This window comes from Hyla sarda, chromosome 4 (genome assembly GCF_029499605.1).
Source record: "Hyla sarda isolate aHylSar1 chromosome 4, aHylSar1.hap1, whole genome shotgun sequence".
NCBI classification, from domain to species: domain Eukaryota; kingdom Metazoa; phylum Chordata; class Amphibia; order Anura; family Hylidae; genus Hyla; species Hyla sarda.
The window spans coordinates 63,846,962-63,869,787 of NC_079192.1; the positions used below are offsets into that span (position 1 = coordinate 63,846,962).

General features: G+C 44.6%; 1 protein-coding gene across 2 annotated transcripts in view; it reads left to right on the plus strand.

The window, feature by feature from the left end:
* The window catches only part of TCF7L1 (transcription factor 7 like 1), a 53,046-nt gene that overhangs the window by 20,745 nt on the left and 9,475 nt on the right, over positions 1 to 22,826 (plus strand). For both annotated transcript variants that reach the window (XM_056569198.1, XM_056569199.1), the window contains exon 4: positions 19,482 to 19,565. In XM_056569198.1, the coding sequence (XP_056425173.1) occupies positions 19,482 to 19,565 (84 nt within the window). The remainder of the gene's footprint in view (positions 1 to 19,481; positions 19,566 to 22,826) is intronic.

Below are 22,826 nucleotides of genomic sequence, written 5' to 3' on the forward strand. Positions count from 1 at the left end.
GCCGAAGAGGAGGAGGAGGGGGAGGGGGGTCCTTAATTATGATTCCCATGCAGTAAAATCCAGCTGCGCTCATAACTTTCTCTGTTTTGTTTAACCCTCTCTGAGTGCTACCTTTTTATTTTTTTTTTTAACTTAGTATGTCAGAACGGAGAATAGATGTGTAATCCGAGGAACTGCTCCAGATTTGCTGCTTGCTATGGCCGTTGTGTTTAGCAGAAGGAAATTTCGAAGGTCTGCTTACAGTAGGGCCCAGCAGTGTATGTACTCGGGGGTTCTTTTTTAAGGGTCTATTCACATGTACAGTATTTGCTGCAGATTTCAAAGTAAACTAAATGTCTGAACACAGCTTCAAATCTGCACCATCAAATATGTACGTGTGAATGGACCCTAAATGGACATCTCCAATGATGGGGTATGGTCTCTATGGCCACATTAGGGAATAGGAATGGCATTATATACTGTGGGTTTTAGGAAGGTTGGGTCATTAGTTTATAGAGCGTCAGCTCTGTAGATCAGCACAGCTGTATAATTCACAGGCTGCATGGGTAAAAGTCTCCATATGGCATCCAGTTGGCCCAGGAAGTATGCCTATGAGCCCTGTGTAATTTCACACCCGTCGGTGGTGGGAGGTGGAGTGCAGAGTTCTGGGATAATTGACACCTCAGGGGCAGCTGTTAAACTGCTCTCCCGTCTTTACACTCCTTATACTTACACCCCACTCTGAACCCCATCAGGTTATAGTTTTTAATTGTAGACCAGAAGAAGCATTTGGCCCCTCTGCACCCTTGCACCAGCTGTGTCCGTTGTAGGGGTGACGAGGACGGGGATCTTGTTCCTGAGCCCTGGACATATAAACTGATTTATTGAGTGACAAGAGGAAGTCTTACCATAGACTTAAGTTCCAGATGACCATAAATAGGTCAGGGGCTGGGGTGAACTGCAAGATGGAAAGATATTTCACCACTTCTGGTGACATATATATTATATATATTTTTTTTTTTTTTTTTATGTATTTTCTTTTTAGTTACAATCCAAACTATTACTTATAGTTTATAATAGTTTTTTCCTTGGGGCACAGCTCACACTCAGATTTTTGGTTCTGTCGATCAATCTTGACCTATACCTTTAAGAATGTTCATATTCGTGAATTCTAAATTGAGTCCACTGTCCAGGATCCTCCTCTTTTGGCCGGAAGGAGAGTGGTTATAAAGAGCGTCCTTTGCTCTGGAGGACCTAGTTCTTTAATGCATCAAACAGGCAGCCCATTAACTTGAGTGGGTTTTGTGTAATGATTCATTTCCACTTGTGGTGGCGCTGTAGGGGAATTGAACATGTCACAGCTGATCGCTGGGGTTCGTAGCAGGAGGGCACTTTGTGATCAAATTCTTGTCCAGGGACCTTTCTAACTAGTACGGATTGTCCAAAGCTGGTGAACCCATTTGAGGTTCAGAAAGTTCTTGGATTAAGTTAGTGGTTGTCTTGATGATCTCTTAGATGGGATTGTGATATAATGAATAGCCTTGGTTTCTTGGAAGTTCAGGAGGTGCACTGAATATTTTGTCAGAGGAGTCCTCTGTTAACTATCGATAGTAATTAGATTAGGGAATAAATTAGATTTAGCTTATTTGCATGTGGGAGGCAAGAACAACATTGGGGCAATGGGATGGTAATGGTTTGGCTATGGGAAGGGGGTGGGTGACTTGACGTGACACAATTGACTCAGTGTTAGAGGCTGAGGGGTGATGGAGTATATTGCTGAGATGCAGATGGAAGAGTGAGTGGAGTACAGGAAGTGGGGATATTGGAGGGAAGCATTAAATAGCGTGAACAGCTACGGGGCATTTCTGAATGATGGGGTTCAGATTTCAGCATTGAGAGAACAACCAGAGCGGAAGTGGCCCCCACCTCTCCTTTCTCAATAGACCTTACTAATAACTTCTAGGAGTCTAAAGTGGTCTGCATTACATTGTGAAAGCCATTAACCCCTGCAGAGCTGGGGTTAAAGGGTTAATATTCCCTTGTTGAGATGTTAAACAGACAGAGGGAAGATGGTTGCACGGTTTTAAGTTGGTTCCACTTATTCCGTACACGTGTTGACATTCACCTTTTTAGTGAAGACTAGTGTCCACAGAGCATATAAATGGTTGGCTTATTGTAATAGGGGATATATGTATCCTGTACGGTCTTCACTCTGTGCCCATTACAGGCTGAAAGAGTAACTTGCAACACTTGTTTTTATTTATTTTTTCTTCACGTGCATATTCTTCCTATATTTTTTTTTTTTTTCATTTTTTTTCTAAGCGCCCATTCCTCGCCCTGTTTAACACCCTTATTAAAAGTTTATATATTCTTCTTTGGACATCATTGTCACACTGGTAGTGACTACTATGGGCACTCCTCCTTTTACAAATTTTTTTCTTATTTATTAGAGACCAATTTTTCTTTGTTAGCCTTCACATACTATTTGTTACATTTTATACCTGTAGCATATGTCAATGTCCATTGGCTACATTTGGGAGATGTTTTATCCTGTGAATAGCTTTGTGTAAATGGAAACTGGTTTGTATGCTTCAAGTGTGGTTTACTTTTTACCCCATAGAATACAAATTGTGATTAAGAAATGATGTAATAGACATTTTATATGCCATTAGAGAAGAATATCCGACTCTTCTTCAGTGGCTTAATCTGTCTTTCTGAAAAATTGTTGCCCATTTAGTCTGTGGCTGTGTCCCTACCAGTGTCTCTCCAGCTGTTGCAAAACTACAACTCCCAGCATGCCCGGAAAGCCTTTGGCTTTCTGGGCATGCTGGGGGTTATAGTTTTGCAACAAGTGGAGGCACACTCGGAAACATTGCAGCTGTTTAGTCCTCTCCTCCCCATAGAACAGAGAGAGAGAGAGGCACAGATACAAAGCTGCTGGTGCGACTTCTAGTAAGTGTTCGTCTTACTCCAGTGCTGGAATCATGTCTACACTGCTTATTACTTCTGTACAATGTCCTCCCTGCTGTTGTCTGTAAGAAAGAAAAGGAGATCCTGCTTTCTGATCTCTGTGGAGTATTTGGAAGGTTAACATAATTTACAACATTCTAAGCGGTTTGTTACTTAAAGGGTTGTTCAGCAACTATAAAAAAAGTAAATAAATTAAAAAAAATTCCCCCTAAAGTATTGAACCTTTTTTTTAAATTTTTTTTAAACACCTCCAGGCGGAGCGTTCTTCTTTCTCCTTTGCATGCACTCTTTCTTTTTACTAATGGTCCCTATTGTGTCTCCACCAAGAAGTGTGTGTGCTTCTCTAGTGAATAGGCCTTGTTTCCATGGGAACTAAAGCCAAAGGCCTGGTTGACCTATAACCCCTTGATTGCAATAACCCCCCCCCCCCCCCCCCCGCATATCATTTAACCCTGTGTGTGCTGTACGTTTATAGACCTCCTTGCACAAATACAAGGCCCACTTAAGACAGCAGAGGGATTTATAAAAACTCTAACTTTAAAGTTTCAATATAATTTTTTTTAAACAATAAGATATATAGATATAGAGATAAAAAAAACTTTTTCCGAACAATTCATATTGCTTTCTTCAATAGTAGAGAATGAGTTAGTCAATTTTTTTTTTTCCACGCACTTCTGTAACTTTCTTCCTTGTAATGCATGTTGCCCTGGTGCCCCCACCCCATGCTAGGGCCCCCATGAGCTCAGCCTGTACATTCCTCCCTATAACTGGATTTGCAGCTGTTTTAAGAAGCGGGGGGGGGGGGGGGAACAGGGAAAAAAGTGCATGAGAAATCCTAAACAGCTTGTCCTGCTGTCAGAAAGGGAGGGCGGGGGCAATATGGAGAAGGATGTTTAGGGATGAAGTGACCTGGGAATAGGAGTGGAGATAACAAATATGGGGTCTGTCCATAAAGTGAGCCCCCCTATAACTCTGTGTGGCTAATTGTAAGCTCTGCTGCAGCCGGGACCCAACTCCAGCTTAGAGCCTATTGTTTCTCGCATGTCTTATTCTGATTTTAATTCCTTCATTTCGCTCTCCTGTTCCCATCTCCCTCTCCCTCCTCTTCTTCTTCTCTGCAGCTGCGTTCTGTCCTTTTCCAGCTCTAGGAATGCTGCAGATATTTCATCTCCCAGACATGTTTTATTTCCAGAGGAGAGACTTCACCGAGCATGGAAAGGAGGATCCCAATGAAACATGAAATGGACATAGATAGGATAGGATCTTTGTATATGCCAATAAATTTAGGTCTTAAGACAGTGGTTCAGGCAGGTTAGTGAAAGGAATATTTCAAGATCTAGCAAGGTTCTCCTGCAATATGTCTGTATAAGGAAGGTTACATGGTAAAATTATGAAACCTAAAACTTTGATGTAGCGCATGTAACATGAAGAATTGGTTGGGCTCCTACCAATTTCTCGAAAAATAAATTCTTTATAAAGCGCGCACACAGATTCTACAGCACTGTTCACTCCAATTAAACATTGGTGGTCTCGAATAGTGATGCACCGATACCACTATCTGTGCTGGTACTGGATATTTGCCGCGAGTGCAAATATTATATATAAACTGCTGCCAATAATAGCCACTACTTAAAAGAAAAAACTCCCTGCGAGTTTGTTCAATAAGTTCAAGAAGTAGTCTCCCTATCAATCATCGGAAGTCCAGTGGGGGGGGGGGGGGGGGGGGAGAAACCAATGAACAGACGGGGAGGTGGGCATAGAGACATGATGGTTATGTGACGAGGACTGGACTCTGTACTGTGCTTGAAAATGAAAGAAAAAAAATAAAAAATTGGGTGTCCCTGGTCTCAAATATATATGAGCTACTGCAAGCTGTGCTTTTTTTATTTCACCCATATAATAAGAACTAACTGATGCGCTCCGTAGTGTAACACCAAAGGTGAGTTGGTAACGCTATATGTGAATTGCGCTTACCACATGAAGTTGTACTCCAACCAAGTACAACAATGGAACAGGTCGTATCATCAAAGGGTCTCTGCAGCTTCGTCCCGCTGAAATAGAATCACGATAAAAACAAGCAATCTCCAGGTAGCAGAGCGGGATCAATGGAAGCGCTGAGACCAGATAAGAAGTTAAAAGGATTTATTTCCCATAATGCAACGCATTTCACGGTCACCCGCTTCCTCAGGCATCAGGAAGCAGGTGACCATGAAACGCGTTGCATTATGGGAAATAAATCCTTTTAACTTCTTATCTGGTCTCAGCGCTTCCATTGATCCCGCTCTGCTACCTGGAGATTGCTTGCTTGTTTTTATCGTTATTATATGGGTGTCCTCGATTTAATGTGTAAATAGACGTAGGCGGTATGGGCAACGCAGTGTAGTCAAAGGCCAACATGGGGTTCTGGAAGCTGGAGCCCAATGTTCTAAATGTGTAAATCCTGGTACTTTTTCAGCAAATAGATGGCTGCACACGAGCGCAGTCCTCTCCGTGATGATGAAAAGGAACCTACAAGTAAGAAATATCATTGGATCTGCTTGTTCAAGACTTCCCCCTAATCCCATGTGAACGTGTACAACTGTTTGACCCTATGGGTCGCTGGTTTCTTGGTCAGTCACCACTGTATGAATTAGTCTTCTATGATCACATGTTCTGAAGATAACTCTTCGGTGTTGCCAAAGACCGTTCAGTGAAGGAATGAATAATGGGATACTAGTAATACAATGAAATGGAGCCAATTTGTATTCACACTCCGCTGAGCCAACTGAGTTATTGCAGCCTTCATGTTACAGCCTGTTGCATGAACTCGCATGGCTGTATTTAATATGTTTGGAAGGGCTGATATATACTTTAAACTACATCAACATATAAATCGTAAAGCACCGCTGCTCACGTCGTGTGTTTTTTGTTTTTGTTTTGAGACTAGCTAGATCACTACTTTTATACTAGGTCTAGTGTGTCTTCGTATGGTGCTCTACATAAAGCTATTATCTTTAAAGCAGTTCTATGAAACCTGGCACTTCTGTAGAACATCTGAGACATACACAGGGGTATAACATTGGTCCATAGATCTCAATGAGTGTCATTATGGCACGTACAGTTATAGACTATAGTCTGATCTCATGGGTATTTGTCATACCATTGTATCCAGAGTCTGACTTTCTCTAGACTTTTCTAGACATTTCTTTGCATTCATCAGATTCCATTGCATTTTAACTAAACTCCATTGTTGCCCCAGAACAGATTGCATGTTGATGTTGGCCTCCATTATGTAAGCGAAGACCTGGGCCCTTATTCTGACTTCTAACTTACCTGCGATTCTGGGAAAGCTGTGACCTGTTTGTTTAATTGAGTAGGAGGCCTCAGGTCATCTTTGTGAATGTGGGTCGACAGGTTACATGAGACGGTTTATTCATGTGATGGTAGCATTATGTATAGAACTTCCATTCTCTCTGGCCAGGAAGCCCTGGAGGGGATAGCATAGGACTGGAGGGGCACATGACAGAGGGATTATGCCTAGGTAAGGGTTAACGGTCTGGGTTGCTTCCTCTCCCTGTACGCGATGCCAGCAGGTAAGTCCCTCTCCAGCTCCTGCTGGTCCCTGGGCCGGAGTGTCAGGTGATGGGCGGCCTGGGGGGCTTCCGCTGGTGGCTCTGCTGAAGATGGACGTGCGTGTGGAGCGTGGTTCCAGTGTGGCCTGCTCCCGTGGACCCAGGCCATGATTCACACTGTGCCTGGGGGGGGGGGGGGGGAGGGTCCCAAAATGGGGCTTCTCCAGCTGTTGGGGGGGGGGGGGGGTGTTGGAGGGCCTGTTACCTGGGGTGGAGAAGAAATCAGCCCTGCCCCTAGTGAAGTGAGTGATGATGACCTGCTGATCTCAGAAGAACCTGCTGCATCCCTGGACCCATTGCCTGGTTCCCTGCTCCCCTCTGGGGTTGGGGGTTGATGCTCGACATCATCTCTGGACTGACCCTCGGCTGGTGGGACTTCGGCTGGAGCTGTTGCAGCATCTGTGGGCATGGTTCCCCTTCTGCTGGCGAGAGTCAAGTTTCGGAGGTCTGGATGGTGTGGAGAAACGACCGCTGGTTTGGTGCCGGTGAGGTCGGGTGAGTGCACCACGGTCTCCAGTTTTGCGGGTTCAGGGTGGGCTGGGGGTTGCAATTTTTTCTTAATGGTCTGCAGGCCCAATTGCGGAGTGGGGGGTCCCGGTTCCAGTGTGGGGTGGTGCAGTTGAAGGGCAGCGGGTGTGTCGCGGGGGTGGTTCCTTGTGGCGGCATTGGTGCAGGGCCGTTTGGGTCTCCTCCTGGTTGCTTCGGGGGCAGAGTGCGACCAGCGGATAGAGCAAGGGGCAAGGTGTATGTGTTTTTGAGGGCCCTTTGGGGGCTCACCTCAAGGCAGAGGTGCGGGATAAGATTTGGAGGCGGGAGTACGTCGATATATCTTTCGTTGCTGCCGTTGGAAAAATTCAACCTGGATAGTGTAAGGCCTGATGAGTCCAAACAGATGGAAAAGGTGGAGGAGCGTCGGCGGTATCCGCTGATACCGCAGACTTTCTCCAATTGCCTGCAGGCCTTTGCGATTTTGGCTAGCATGGTGGGGGAGAAGTTGCCGGAACATTGTTCCGGGCTCTTTTGCTATATTGATGCAGTGAGGGAGGCATACCGGGTTTATGGGAGTACGACTAGCAGTTCTGACAGCGGATGGCAGTGCATCCTGATTTGCAGTGGGACCATAAGGATATCTGTTTGTTGAGGAGGCTTATGTCGGCGGTGGTGGTCAGCAGCCCTTTCGGGCCGGCGCCGGTGGCTCAGACATCGGGCGGCCGGCAGGGCGTGGAGTGCGTTGGCAGCTCAATGAAGGGAGCTGCAAGTTTGTAGTCGACTGCAGTTTCAAGCATGAGTGCTCTGGCTATGGGGGCGAGCATGGGCTGTTACGATATTTCTGTCGGGGGAAGGTTAGGCAAGGAGAGACTGACCAGAAGAGGGGGCAACGCCGTTACGGGGGGAAAGGATGGAGCCTTTCCTCGTCTTTTACCTAAACAGGGTGGCGGCGGAGCAGTTGAGAGGTGGTTTTGCGGAGGGATTTCATATCCCTTTTTTCGGGGTCAGCTCCGGCGGGGGGGGGATGACACTGAATCTGGTCTCGGCACTTGCTCGCCTGGAATTGGTGGAGGAAAAACTGCTTAAGGAGGTGTCCCTGGGCAGGATGGTGGGCTGTTTGCATTTCCTCCATTAGAGGAGTTGCGAGTATCACCATTGGGATTGGTGCCCAAGAAGGAGCCCAATAAATTCTGCCTCATTCACCACCTATCCCATCTGGTGGCAGTGACCCGGCTCTTTGTGCCGTGTCTTGCACGTCATTTTGCTGCGCTGGTGTGGGTGCGGCGCTATGGGTGCAGGGCTCTTTTGGCCAAGACTGATTATTGAGGCAGCCTTCCGTTTGTTGCCTGTCCATCCGGACAGTTTTTTAGTTGTTGGGTGGTGGTTGTTGTTTGGGTGATCAATTTTTTGTGGACCTCTGTTTACCGAATGGGGTGTGCAATCTCCTGTGCGTACTTTTGAACAATTCAGTACATTTTTGGAGTGGGTTGTCCGGCGGGAGTCTCAGACTTTGTGTTGCACTACCTTGATTTCCTGTTTCTCAGCCCGGCGGGGTCACGGGTGTGCACTGTTTAGTTGCAGGTGATGGAGTGGGTGGCGGCTTGGTTTGGCGTCCTGTTAGCGCCTGAGAAGACTGAGGGGTCGGCTACATCGGTTAAGTTCTTGGGCATCGTTATTGACACACTGGCCATGGATTGCCAGCTGCCTGAGGATAAATTGGAGCGAGCTGAAGGAGGAGGTGGCGGGCATGTCGTGGGGTTCGCAAATTGCGGTTGCAGGAGGTTGTCGTTACTGGGGCGTCTCAATTTTGCTTGCCAGATCACGCCTATGGGAAGGGGGGGGGGGGTTTCCCTTTGCCGTAGTCTGGCAGCAGCTAGTGCGGGGGTCCACCGACCCAATCATATTGTGCATCTCTCGGCAGGCTTGCGGACGGATTTGGGGGTGTGGGGGGGGGGGGAGTTGTTTTGCAATCGGAAGGTTTGCTTCCATTGTGATAACATGGGGGTTGTCTTGGACATTAACAATCAGACGGCGACCTCTCCACCAGTGGTTACGTTGCTACGTCACTTGGTGCTGCGGGGGTTGGAGCTCAATTCACATGTGGTTGCTTTGCATGTACCGGGGGTGTCTAATTCCGTGGCTGACGCTCTCTTGCTTGCAGTGGAGCCGATTTTGGGAGCTTGCACTGGAGACGGACCACGAATTCCATGCCCAGAGTGGCTGTGGTGGCTGGTGTAGAGAGTGCGCTGGGCCTGGTTTGTCAGTCGGTGAGCCGGGCTACCTGGGAGTCCTATAGTCGATGGTGGGAAAATTGGGAGCAGTTGGTTGGGCAGTTGTCCATTACGGGCGCTTCTTCAGATTGGGAGGCGGCTCTTTTGTTCTACTTGGACAGGGCCTTTTGTGAGGGGGTGTCCCCGTCAGGTATTAGTCACCGGATGGCGGCTTTGGCCTTCTGGTTTAAGGCTCTGGGTTTGCCGGATGTGTCTAAGGCGTTTTTTGTTAAGTCAGGCGCTGCAGGGTTTTCGGAAGGGGGTGGTCTCACGTGATAAGAGGAGGCCAGTGACTTTCCCTTTTCTGATGCATATGGGTGTTTTGTTGGCTGGGGTGTGTTTTTCTGATAAGTTGCATATATTTTGTTTGGTGTGTTGCGCTGGCATTTTTTGGGGCATTCCGGATTTTGGCGCTGGTTGCCCCTAGTCTGAGTAGGGTGGGGGGTTTACTTTTGTCAGAGGTTGGCCTGGTGGATGGGGGTTTTGCAGTGTTTCCTTCGGCAATCTAAGACAGATCAAATCGGACCAGGGGCGGGGGTGTGCTTTGCACCATTGCGGGGATCGGATATGTGGGAGCGGTTCCCAGCCCGATGGTGACATGTGGACATGGGCCCAGGAAGGTTTGTGGGCTTTACAAATGGTTCTCCTGGGCATTATGTATGATGATCATACAATTTTATGTTTACAATGTTTTTTTTTTACCTTTTTGTTTAGGTAAAGGGGTAGGGCTTATGGTGAAGTAAGTATAGGTGGGTGGTCAAAGGGACATGGCAGCTATAATATCCCCTAGTCATGTCTGACTGCAAGGCAATGTGGTCAATGTAATGTCAGGACTTGCTAGTATTCCTTAAATTGCTAAGAGCTATCTTTTATATTGATCTGTTCTAGAGTTGGGGTTAGTTAAATAGTTTTTTCCAAGTCTCCGAGGTAATTAAGGTTTTGGGTCAAAGGTGCATGTACGGGATCCAAATTCTGTTGACAGCACCAATGACTCCAAATCTTCCAGGCTGATCCGTAAGCATTTTTGGTACCAGGAGCCCATGTGTCTGATAAGTCTCTAGTTGATTTGAGAAATTTCAGGTTCAGAATTTGTTGGCCTGAAATGAACCAGGCAACTAGTGACAAGACCTGACATAACAAGAGGATGTGGGTTGTTCAATGGATCGCTCAAAATAGATTGAGAGGTTACAAATAACTGAGATGACTGTATCTGGAGGTACAATACCAACATTTTTGGTTAGGCCATAGTCATGAAGACAACATTGTAGCAGTGTTTTGAGGCTTTTTGTTATTCCATCCAGACAAAGTAATTTTAATGAGGCCCCATCACAAGACTCACGGAGCAGACCAGATGACCCTTTGCACTAATTCCAGTACATATGTATGAAGGTTTGTGAGAGTATGACCAGTTTACATAATCCCATAAGTGTACTGTCTTAACTCTGTTCAAGAAAGGACTCTAGGAACTGAAGCTGGAAGAATTTGGATGTGTCTGCAATCTGCACTTTTTTATGAGCTTTGGTGCCTAAAGGCTACTCTGCCACATAGGATTCCAGTGTTGTAGGTCAGGGCCCTGGCATAGGTTTTGCATTGGGGTCTCAGAACATAATTATACTTTTTGAGTTCAAGCATGAAGCATGTAATAGGTTGAGGAATAGGAATTAAGGATATTCAGATATGAAAGTTATAAAGAATATGTAGATGTATGCCATACATTATTTTCCACCATATTAAATACTATAGATGAGAATCTTCAGTTGCGACTATAGCATTCTTGGTTCTGGTCAGATGTTGGTACTCATTAGAGGTAAACACCCATGGGTGTTTAAGAAGATACACACATGCTGTTTATGGAGTGCTGTAAAATTCCCACAAACCAGCCACTACAGTGGATGGGAACTGGACTGAGTGATAGATGTAGGCACATATCCTTGGATTTAGGCACATACCTAGTGAAGGTTAACATCCGTGGGTGTCCATCACTCCAGTCCACATCCACAGTAGTGACAATGCATTCCAAAAACAGCATATGTGTAACTTGTTCTTTAGACACCCCTGGGTGTTTACCACCAACTATCAATTACTCTCTTCAGTATGGATAATGCTGTAGCTACAATAAAGATATTCAAATATAGATTTTTAACAGGGTTGATATGAATATATGGCATATATAGGTATCCAGGTAACTTACCATGGGTATTCTTAAACAGAATGTTGTAACTTACCATTGGACACCCATGGATGTTTACCACAAACACTTTTTTAATTTTTTTATTTTTTTTTGGAGTTGAATTCCAGTCCCCCTGCACCATCTTAGTTAACCACCACTCACAGCTTACATGTTTGTGAAGAAAATAAATCTTTCACCATATGACTCTTGATAGCCCATGTTTTTAGTTGGTGTGTGTCACTTTAAGATGAGCATCTGCTGTTAAATGGCAATGGTGGTGGTGGGGGGGGGGGGGAAGTTCACTAATCTTTGTGCAAGGTGTAATCCCTCTGGAATGAGTTCTGTTTGCTCACCTTGTTATTTTAGTGGAGATGGGAGAGGGGCGGGAGGGATCTGCAGTAAGGGGATATATGGCTAGATTACCAGGACTTGTCCCTGTGTCACTATCCCACCCTCGCCCTGCTATTTTACATTACTTTCCTGGGAATGTGGGGCTGAGGCGCTATGTGCACTGACCCTTGAAGTGAAGGACCATGTGACCTCATGTGCATTGTTGGACTCTAACTATTTAGACATGTTCATTCAGGTACAAAACCCAACTCTCTGGGAAAGGAGGCATTGTCCTGAACTCTTAGAGAGTCACAATGGCTGAATCTCGGGACCATTTCAATTACGGTGGCTGTAGTTACTGATGGAAATGTCTGACGTAAGAGATGTTGCACACAGTGCTGTAGCTTTCAGGCCCGCATAGTTACTTTAGTCAATCCTACAATTTTGGTCTTCGGTTTTTTTAAATATGGAAATACAGTAAGAATATTTGCTGTCTATAAAGGCGCATGCCCCTACAGTCCCAACTAAGTGATTCTGGAGGAACGCAAAATTTGAGGTGAAGGGAGAAACCTAGTCCTCATGGGAGAGGACATCTTTTTTTTTTTTTTTGTTAGTCAGATTCATCTTTCCTTAACCTGAAGTGGCTGCTCACAGGGAGCAATAACTTGTATTTAGTTAGACCTTTACCTTCTTAGTTTCCTTTCAATCTATGTTTCATTTATTTATTTTTTTGCTGGCGTCAGGGCCTGCTGGAGTGAGGGTTTACACTGCCCTCCTCTGTGAGCTGTAAGGAGGGGTCTGGGGTTCCCTGTTTGTATTTTTGTCTCTTTGCCAGATTTGGGGACTCCCCCTCTCTACCCGGTTCTCTTTTATCCAGCGCTCTGTAAGCCGCATCAAAGGCTGTGCCGGAGGAAACATCACCATGAGTGGGGTCAGGGGAAGGCTGTCTGCAATCCCAAATGCAGCCCCGCCACCTTGCACTTGGCTTGTACCGAGAGTACACTGCTTTTTATAGCTTAGGGAAAAATAGATGAGAACATTTTTCGAGGAGTTATTTCAGTGCCTGTATTAAAGTTAGCCTGTGACCCCTGGCTATTGATTTCGGACTCTCTTGTTTGCGTTTTTTTTTGACTGAACCTTATTACTTCTCACAATGTCCCTGGTTCCCATATGTATAGAGCTGTGATCAGACTGGTCTGTATAGGCTTTCACTTTGTCTTTTTGGGATCTAATTTATTTATTTATTTATTTATTTTTAACTTTGTCACGGAACCCCTATATCACGATACTTCCATACAGAACCATATATGCCAGTATGTTGCTGGTTGAGTTTGCAACTGGACAAAGATTCCTGTTGGTACAAGCACCAACTCCGCACCTTATGTACCCCCTGAAGAATAGGGGGACAGTACAACCTGTTATCCCATTTTGCTGAGGATAACTTAGATTATCTACAAAAGGATTTTCTAGGGTCATATCATCAATTATACAGTGACCCATCGACCTACGATGGCCCCGACATACGATAATTTGTTCTCAGAGACCATCGCATGTTGACGGCAGCATCAATATACGATGCTTTTTTATGTCGGGGCCATCGCATAAACGGCTATCGGCAGCGCAGACTGCTTCAGCTGCCACTGGATAGCCGTTTACGGTGCCCCGTGAGCTCCGGTGATGGTCTCCTACCTGTCCTCGGGGCTCCGGCGCGTCCTCTTCGGGATCCCCTGCATCGTCGGCGCTCTCCATCGTCGTCATCACGTCGCTGCGTACGCTGGCCCGTCATCCAATAGGAGCGGCGTGCGTAGCGACGTGATGGCGGAGAGCATGAATGCCGGGGAAGCAGAGGCCTTGCCGGCGCGTCGGGGACACCGCAGGAACGCGGCGACATCCTGGGCAGCGGTGACTGTCCGTAGCGGAGGGGACAGGTGAGTACAACTTTCTCTAACAGTGGTCTACAACCTGTGGACCTCCAGATGTTGCAAAACTACAACACCCAGCATGCCCGGACAGCAAACGGCTGTCCGGCCATGCTGGGTGTTGTAGTTTTGCAACATCTGGAGGTCCGCAGGTTGTAGACCACTGTCCTATATTTTACATTGCACGGATCCCTCAACATACGATGGTTTCAACAAACGATGGACCGTTTGGAACGGATTACCATCGTATGTTAAGGGACCACTGTACTGTGTAATTCCTAGCCTCTACATACAGTATGATCTGATTAAGAAAATCGTCTTTGCTCAAAATCCTCTCAATATAGGAGCCATCTTGTCGCTATAGCATTCTACATCCATACTCTATATAGGTGACTGGCTCAGCTACAATCCTAAGATTTACTTCTCTACTATGAATATATCAGAAGTATAAATCAGTGGTGATACTAGTTCTCAGATACGTCTGTGGTAGAGGATGTGATGCAAAGGGCAGATGGAATTACCCTAGGGGCAGAAGGCATTAACTCCTTATATTTGTGGCGCCAGGGTGTGGTTTATCCTCCATACCACCCCAAGGTATAAGGCTAGATCCTGGGCTAGGCACAGGGGCAATGACTCCGATGCAAAGTTATGGATACTGGTAGCTTTACTGAGGGTAGACGGTAATTCGGCCAGGACCCACGGTGGTGACCAGTGACTCAGAGACCTTAAGGGCTTGCTGGGACTTGTAGTAGATGAGGTCAATTTAATGCAGGCCATGTTGACTTGACAATTGGTGACTGTGACTGATGACTGACAATACTGAGACTGTGGTTACTTGTGGCTGCAGACTGGACCTGAGGCCTCCTATGACTCTGGACTCTCTAGGACTCGTTTTGACCTCAGCAAAGACTTGTAAGGAAAGAGAGAGAGCAGAGGCTTTACCCAGGGCTTATATAGGGGAGACTAGCAGGGAGCCCATAGGTCACCCCTGGGATCACCTGGTCACTGGTACCTCCTGGTCACTGGTACCTTTACGTGGGGGACAGATGCAAGGGGGCCCAGGGGACACTGTAGGGAGGCTGCCTGACAGGGCAGCAAGAGTACGGGGTAAAACCACCTGTACTGGGCCACTACATGTCCTACATATAGTCCCCTTTCTTTTCAATAGAAGACCTGTTGACTGCTCGGAGATCCAGAGATTTTCAGTCAATAGGGGAGATTTATCAAAACCTGTGCTGATGAAAAGTTGCCCATGGCAACCAATCAGATTTCTTCTTTTGTTTTTAACAAGGCTTCTGCAAAATGAAAGAAGCAATCTGATTGGTTGCTATGGGCAACTTTTCCTCTGCACAGGTATAGATAAATCTCCCCAATGAGCCCTGGTATTCGGAAGAGGTTGCCATGCACCCTTCCGCCTACACATGCATGCTCGGTTTAGTTTGGGCATGCATGTGTTCATAATCTGGACAGGGAATGTCTTAATACTACTAAACGCCAAAATTATGATTTATTTTTTATTTTTTTGCCCAACTTTTTCTCTTATGTGTACGGGCTCCTTAAAACGGCCTTTAACATGGAGACCTGTCACCATGGATGGTTAGCAAGACTACCAGCCAGGTGGATGACCACACATTATCCGAATCTGTGCCACTTTTAGAACTCGTACTTAACGTCCGAATAGAAGTCGAAAAGTTTTCTTCCAATGTAACGATCTCCGCTTGGTTATGTGGCTGGTGATGGGGCTTCTTTCTCTTCTCTTTTTTTGCCATCGTGCCCTGGGATGGCCCTCTAGGGAGTCCACTTATTACAACTTTTAGGAAGACTTAGCAGCATATAGCAGCTTTGTGTAACTTCATCCCCCTCACTCTCTCTCCCTTTTTTTTTTTCCACAGCTATAGGTCTAGGCCCAGCCAAAGTAAACATCCCCAGGGCAGCAGTGACTGGGAGACTGTGCCACTTATGGGGGGTGGGGGTGAGGAGGCGGGCAGAGAGCAGGGGATAGAAAAGGGGGGGGGGGGGGAGCGGGAGGGGAAGCATTCCTGCAGGCTATAGCAAAGAAAACAATTCGGCATTAAGAAATCTGTCTGCATGTTACTGTCTGTATAGCTGGCTTTGTTTATGTGCGGAGCTGTGCTTGCAAATATCCACCAGTGCACAGGGAAAAGTGCATGTGTATCCAGGGTTTGCACAATTTCTGCTTGTGACGCAAGTTTGCACTGTCCTTTCTGGGGCACTAGAGGCACGTTTTTGTGTGCCCTCAATGAGTCACATGCGGGACTTTTTAGGTGGGTTGCAAAGCTACAACTCCCAGCATGCCCGGACAGCCGTTGGCTGTCCGGGCATGCTGGAAGTTGTAGTTTTGCAATATCTTGAGTAGAGATGAGCGAACTTACAGTAAATTCGATTCGTCACAAACTTCTCGGCTCAGCGGTTGCTGACTTTTCCTGCATAAATTAGTTCAGCTTTCCAGTGGGCTGGAAAAGGTGGATACAGTCCTAGGAAAGAGTCTCCTAGGACTGTATCCACCCTTTTCCAGCCCACCGGAGCACCGGAAAGCTGAACTAATTTATGCAGGAAAAGTCAGCAACCGCCGAGCCGAGAAGTTTGTGACGAATCGAATTTACTGTAAGTTCGCTCATCTCTAATCTTGAGGGCCACAGTTTATAATTTGCCATTATAATGCCACATAGTTTTGCCTTGTGAAACACTCCATATATCACAATGGGTTGTGCCGTTCGGCTCTGCTACACCTGTGCCAACAAATATATAGCCTAATTGCTACAGGAAAGCATTTCCTCAAGCTGGCATTCCGTTGAATATAAATGCGCTTGGCTTCCGATAGAAACTTCAATACGGAATGCAAATGATAATCATATGGAAAAATGGATATCATGATGGCACCAGGTCAAAACTGCTATGTCTATATGGATGCCAGAGACAGGTTGGCATCTCGGTTGGTACTGGAGATGCGTGTGTGTATGGCACACATGTTAGTTATGTCAACAAACATAGGATAGGTAATTTAACCCTTACTCGCCCCCATTTGCCAGGGTCGGGGTTTTTGTTTAAAGTCCCATACAAGTCTATGGGAAATATGTTACTGCATAACTTCCAAACGGCTGGAAATATTTCGATAATACTTTGTCACATGTTACTTATATGTCCACTCAAAATATAGGATAGTTAATTTAACCCTTAACTACCCCCATTTGTGAGGGTCGGGGTTTTTGTTTAAAGTCCCATGCAAATCAATGGGAAATGTTGGTTCCCATATAACGTCCGTACGGCTGGAGATATTTCAATGCCTGGTACACGTATTACGGGTCGGGGGATAGGGGTCAGGGGATGGGGTTGGGATAGGACAACTATAGATAAGCGAACTTACAGTAAATTCGATTCGTCACGAACTTCTCGGCTCGGCAGTTGATGACTTTTCCTGCATAAATTAGTTCAGCTTTCCGGTGGGCTGGAAAAGGTGGATACAATCCTAGGAGACTCTTTCTTGAAGGCTGAACTAATTTATGCAGGAAAAGTCAGAAACCGCCGAGCCGAGAAGTTTGTGACGAATCGAATTTACTGTAAGTTCGCTTATCTCTAAGGACAACCATATATGAGGACTGGATATGAAGTCAAAAGCTTCCCCTGTTGATTTTCCTCCACAACAAGGATTAGGAAGGAAAAACCGGGCAACACCGGGTACACGGCTAGTATATATAGAATAAATATTTCATATTGCCAAAACTGAGCCCTGAACCTATAGGCTGGCATGGTGTAAAGAACAATTCTCAGCTCATTTATGTGCAGCCAGACATAGCCGGTTCTGTAAGTACCTTAAGGACAACTACTCCTTTTATCGCAGGAACTGTTCCATTAAGTCTATAGAAAGATAAGCAGATATATTTCAAGAAAAGGGAAGAGGTTTTAAAATTGGAAAGCTGGAAGGGAGGGGGGGGGGTGGGCCCATGTCGGAGGGGGTCTGAAGAGGGGCGACAATGCCATTTGTCTGCTTGAGTTCTGGAAATTGTCATTGGGAACAATAAGGACATTTCCTGCTGGATTCCAGTCACTCTGCAGGCTTGCAGAGCCCTTGCCCTCCCCCTAAAAAAAAGGAGGAAAAAAAACAAAAACCCAAAAAACACCCACACAGCAGTCTCTGGCATTGTGGGCCGGCCTGCATGCCTCATCATCTTAGCTGGGTATGTGTTTTATTTATTTTATTTATTTTTTTACTTTTTTATAAAAAAAAAATCCAGTTCACGCAAGCATTAAAAAGGTTAAACTTTTTGCAGCTTTTTTAATCCTTGGAAGGGAAGGCTGCTATGTGGTGGCTGCTGTGAGGAGAACAAGGTCTCCAGTCACTTAGGATGAAGTGGAATCTCACAGCTGGACCTTGTCTTGCTCTCTGTTGGTTTTACTGCCCCAGTTTTCGTTCTCCCATGTAAACATTCCCGGGATCCTCCAGGATTTATATGTGCCCATGCAGGCAGTTTCCTGCTTACACCCCCCCCCCCCCCCCCCCCCTTGCCCTATACCAAATCCCTAAATCCTCACCAGCACTGCAGCATCTGTGGGAGGAGGACGGCTCAGATTTCTTCCATAGACTCAATCACTACCTTTATTTTATTTATTTTATTTTTTTTGACAATAATACATATGGATGGGTGAAAAGTTTGGCAAAACTTTTTTTTAATAATAAAAACTTTTTGGTTTTGTTTTTGTGTGTAGTCAGTCTGTAATTGCGTTCTTTAGGATGTGGATCTCTAGCTGTTGCAAAACTACAGCTCCCAGCATGCCCTGACAGCCTGTGGCTGTCAGGGCATGCTGGGAGCTCTAGTTTTGCAACATTTGGAACGCCAGAAAGTGAGTGAAGAATTGTATTATGTAGTTCAATAATCTTCAACTCTGCACCTCCTGGTGTTGTAAAAGTATAACTCAGGCTTTGGGGGCATGCTGGGAGTTGTAGTTCTGCAACACCTGGCGGTCCACGGTTTGAAGACACTGATGTAGGTTAAGGGAATGGTATACGGAAATTAGAGGAAAGTCTGTATAATGCATCTGATTACATCCCATCGGGAGCTGCCCCGGGAAGCCATGGATGAGGTCATAGACGTAACATTTGATGAATACGTGCCAAGTTATTTCCAGGTGTCTTTTTGGAAAAAAAAAATTACCCACCTGACATTATACCTATAACTTTTAAAAAATAAGCATTTATATTGTATTTTATTTTAAGAATATTATTTATTTTATTATTTATTATTAGCAACATCATAAAAAAAAAAAAATTAAATAATTTTTATTACATTTTTTTCCCCCCCTCCATATGGGACTACATTTTTATGTGTTTCATCATGCCTACCTGTTTCTTGCAAAAAAAATAAATAAAAAATAAAAAAAAACAGCGCTACTCCTGTCCACAGGTTGTGCCTGGTATTGCAGCTCATTTCCCTTGAACTGAATGGAACGGAGCTGCAGTACTACACACAACCTATGGACAGGAGTGGCGCTGTGTCTTACGCTAGGAAGAGGCAATTTTTTTTTATTTTTTATTCTGGGCAACCCCTTTAAGATTTCTCGCAACTTTACTTTTCTAGTCATCTAGGTAGGCTTGAGAACATTTTAACCTGTCATTTATAGGAAGGTTTGGCTGTACAGTGTGTCCTTTGGGTGTATGTTTGCATTGTGCAATTTTATTTTGTTTATAAAAAAAAAATTTATGCTTTAAATTTTTTTTTTCTTACAGTATTTGCAGATGAAATGGCCCCTCCTAGATGCCCCCAGTACTGCCGGCTTGAAGGATGCCAGGTCGCCATCACCTGCACACTTGGTGAGTATTGCCTAGTATAGGTGTGATTCCTTAATATAGGAGTAGTCCGAGATTCAGTCCACATTTGTTCTGTTTCATCATTAGAGCAGAACAACAAAAATAACACCCCCTGCACGCCAGGCACCATCTGCAACTATTGGACCCCATTGACTCTAATCAGGGTTCGCCGGGTTTCCATTATAGTGTCTGGCATCTAACAGTACGATATGCTGCACTATGTTGTCCTGTTTATATCTGGTATTTTCAATGTAGATGTGAATGAGGCCTAAGATCCATTTAATCGCTGCATTAGTTATTAAGTCTTGAAATTGTCTTGGGAAATATCCTTAGTTATGTTGTATTGTAAAAAGCCAATGACCTCATTCCTTTTTGGAGGGTTTCCATATACAGACAGATGCTTTTGCGAGGATATCTGTTCTTGGAACGCATTGTTGACCCATACGGGTTCAGTCCTTCCCAATCATGAGAGAAAAACAAAGGGATCAGTTTATGGCACGGACACTTTCCAACCCATGAAGCATTGCTGAGGTCTGCCTCATACCTGGACCCGCTGAACCCTATTGATCTGATGAGATTGCAAATTCTGACAATGTATGCTGAGATGTAACTTAAATGGGTACTACAGTGAAAAACAAATTATTTTTTTTCCCTATCAACTGGCTCCAGAAAGTTAAACAGATATGTAAATTACTTCTATTAAAAGATCTTCATCCTACAAGTACTTATCAGCTTCTGAAGTAGAGTTGTTCTTTTCTGTCTGACCACAGTGTTCTCTGCTGACACCTCTGTCCATGTCAGGAACTGTCCGGAGCAGGATAGGTTTGCTATTGGCATTTGCTCCTACTCTGTACAGTTCCTGAGACAGACAGGTGTCAGCAGAGAGCACTGTGGCCAGACAGAAAAGAACTCAACTTCTGCAGTTGATAACTACTGGAAGGAGTAAGATTTTTTTTTTTAATAGCCATAATTTACAGTTGATATGAGAATTTTTTTTTCACTGGAGTAGCCATTTGATTACCCTTTCAGGACCCCTACCTGACGTGCTTTTTCATAATGGAGTTTTTCCTATGTGGTAGAGTAGTCTTTGGGATCCTTCAGCTTTCGGGCCCAGGTTCAACTGCTACCACTGAAACACCCTCAAGTTACAACCCTGCATGTATGCCGTGTTAAAGTGTACCTGTCATAGTGCCAAAACTTTGTGTCTAGGACCTATATATCCCTAACAAAGGATTTATATGTTGCTCACTTGCTTTGTCTTCTTGCATTGTGGAGGGGGCGTGTCCATCTCTCTCCCTCACTGTGATGACTCATCTGCTCGGAGTCTGGGAGCAGCCTGGCAAATCGCTGCACAGTAGTTTTTATGCATACATTTTCTATCTGTTCCTAGTAAAGCTGGATGCTAATCAACATAGCTGTCACTGTGTGTCATTCAACTTTCACAGACTCATGAATGAATGTCAGATCAGCTTCTTTGTCATTCAGGAGTCCGAAAGCTTTGGCTGTTCAAGCATGCTGGGAGTTGTAGTTTTATATTGTGACAGCTGGAGCTGCAGTGTTTAGAACGCACTGTGTGAGAGCAGTGTTGCCTTTAGCTGTTGCAAAACTACAACTCCCAGCATGCCCACACTTCCTTTGCCTGTAATTTTGCAAGAGGCAAACAGCTGGAGAATACACAGCTCTAAAACAGAGTTTTACAAAGATTGTACCCCCAGCTGTTGTATAGGAGATCACCATTGCACCACTACAGCCTTCAGCTGTTCCAAAACTACATCTCCCATCATGGAAGTTGTAGACTCCCATGATGGGAGATGTAGTTTAGGAACAGCTGAAGGCTGTAGTGGTGCAATGGTGATCTCCTATACTGGATACCAGTACACTTTACGGCCGGTATCCAGTATGCTGCAATATCCAGTGTGCAGCTATTTTCATTTTTTATTTTTTTATTTTTTTTTTTATTTAAATTTTTTTAGTAAAATTTTTATTTTATGTATATTTAAAGTCATCTTATCAGTAGTAGTAGAAAATATATATATTTTTTTCACAATGACAGTGTCTTTAAAGATGCTAACTGTAGACTAGACAGCATACCAAAGAAGGAACCTTTTTACCGGATTTCTGTAGATGTAAATTTGCATACTTTTCCCATAAATTGTCCATACTAATCTCTTCAATAAGGGTCAATACTCTTAAACTCCTATCTCCTAATAGGTTTGAGCATTGCTAAATGGGTCTAAACTCTCGGGGGTTTTTAAATTATAGCCTTAACCAAAATGTCGACTGAATGACTAAACCTTAATCCTTAAAGGGATTGTACAGGATTACGAAAAACATGGCTTCTTTCTGTGTGTGTGTGTGTGTGTGTGTGTGCGCAATTGCAGCTCAGCCTAATTCACTTCAGTGTGTTGAGGTGCAGTACCAGACACAACCCATAGACAGGGATGGTGCGCTTTCTGGAAGTAAGCATCCATGTTTGATTTATCCCGTATAACGCCTTGAAGTTAAAGGGGTACTCCGGTGGAAAGTTAAACAGATTTGTAAATTACTTCTATTTAAAAATCTTAATCCTTCCAGTTCTTATCAGCTGCTATATCCTCCACAGGAAGTTCTTTTCTTTTTGAATTTACTTCTGTCTCTCTCTCTCTGCTGACACCTGTCTGTCTGTATTAGAACTGTCCAGAGTAGGACACAGCAAACCTATCCTGCTCTGGACAGTTACTGACATGGACAGAGGTGTCAGCAGAGAGCACTGTGGTCAGACAGAAAAACAATTCAAAAAGAAAAGAATTTCCTGTGGAGCATACAGCAGCCAAATAGTACTGGAAGGATCAAGATTTTTAAATTGAAGTAATTTACAAATCTGTTTAACTTTCTGGCACCAGTTAAGTTAAAGTTAAAAAAATAAAATAAAAAATAAAAAAATGTTTTCCACCGGACTTTTAAGCGGGCCTTATAAAACAGGAAAACCCTTTTCGTAAACCTGTTATTTAGCCCCTTTATAAAAACATGTTTGTGTAGACCAGTGGTCTCCAAACTGTGGACCACCAGTTGTTGCAGAACTACAATTCCCAGTTGTAGTTTTGCAACATCTAGAGGGCCAAAGTTTGGAGCCCACTGGTTTGGACCATTATTAAATGGGCACTGTCACCAAACCTTTTTTTTTTTTTTTGATATGTTGTAGTACTTATGTACTAGAACAGATCTCTAATATACATTCATTATCTTTATTTTTTTCATTAAAATATTTTAATTTACATTTTAAAA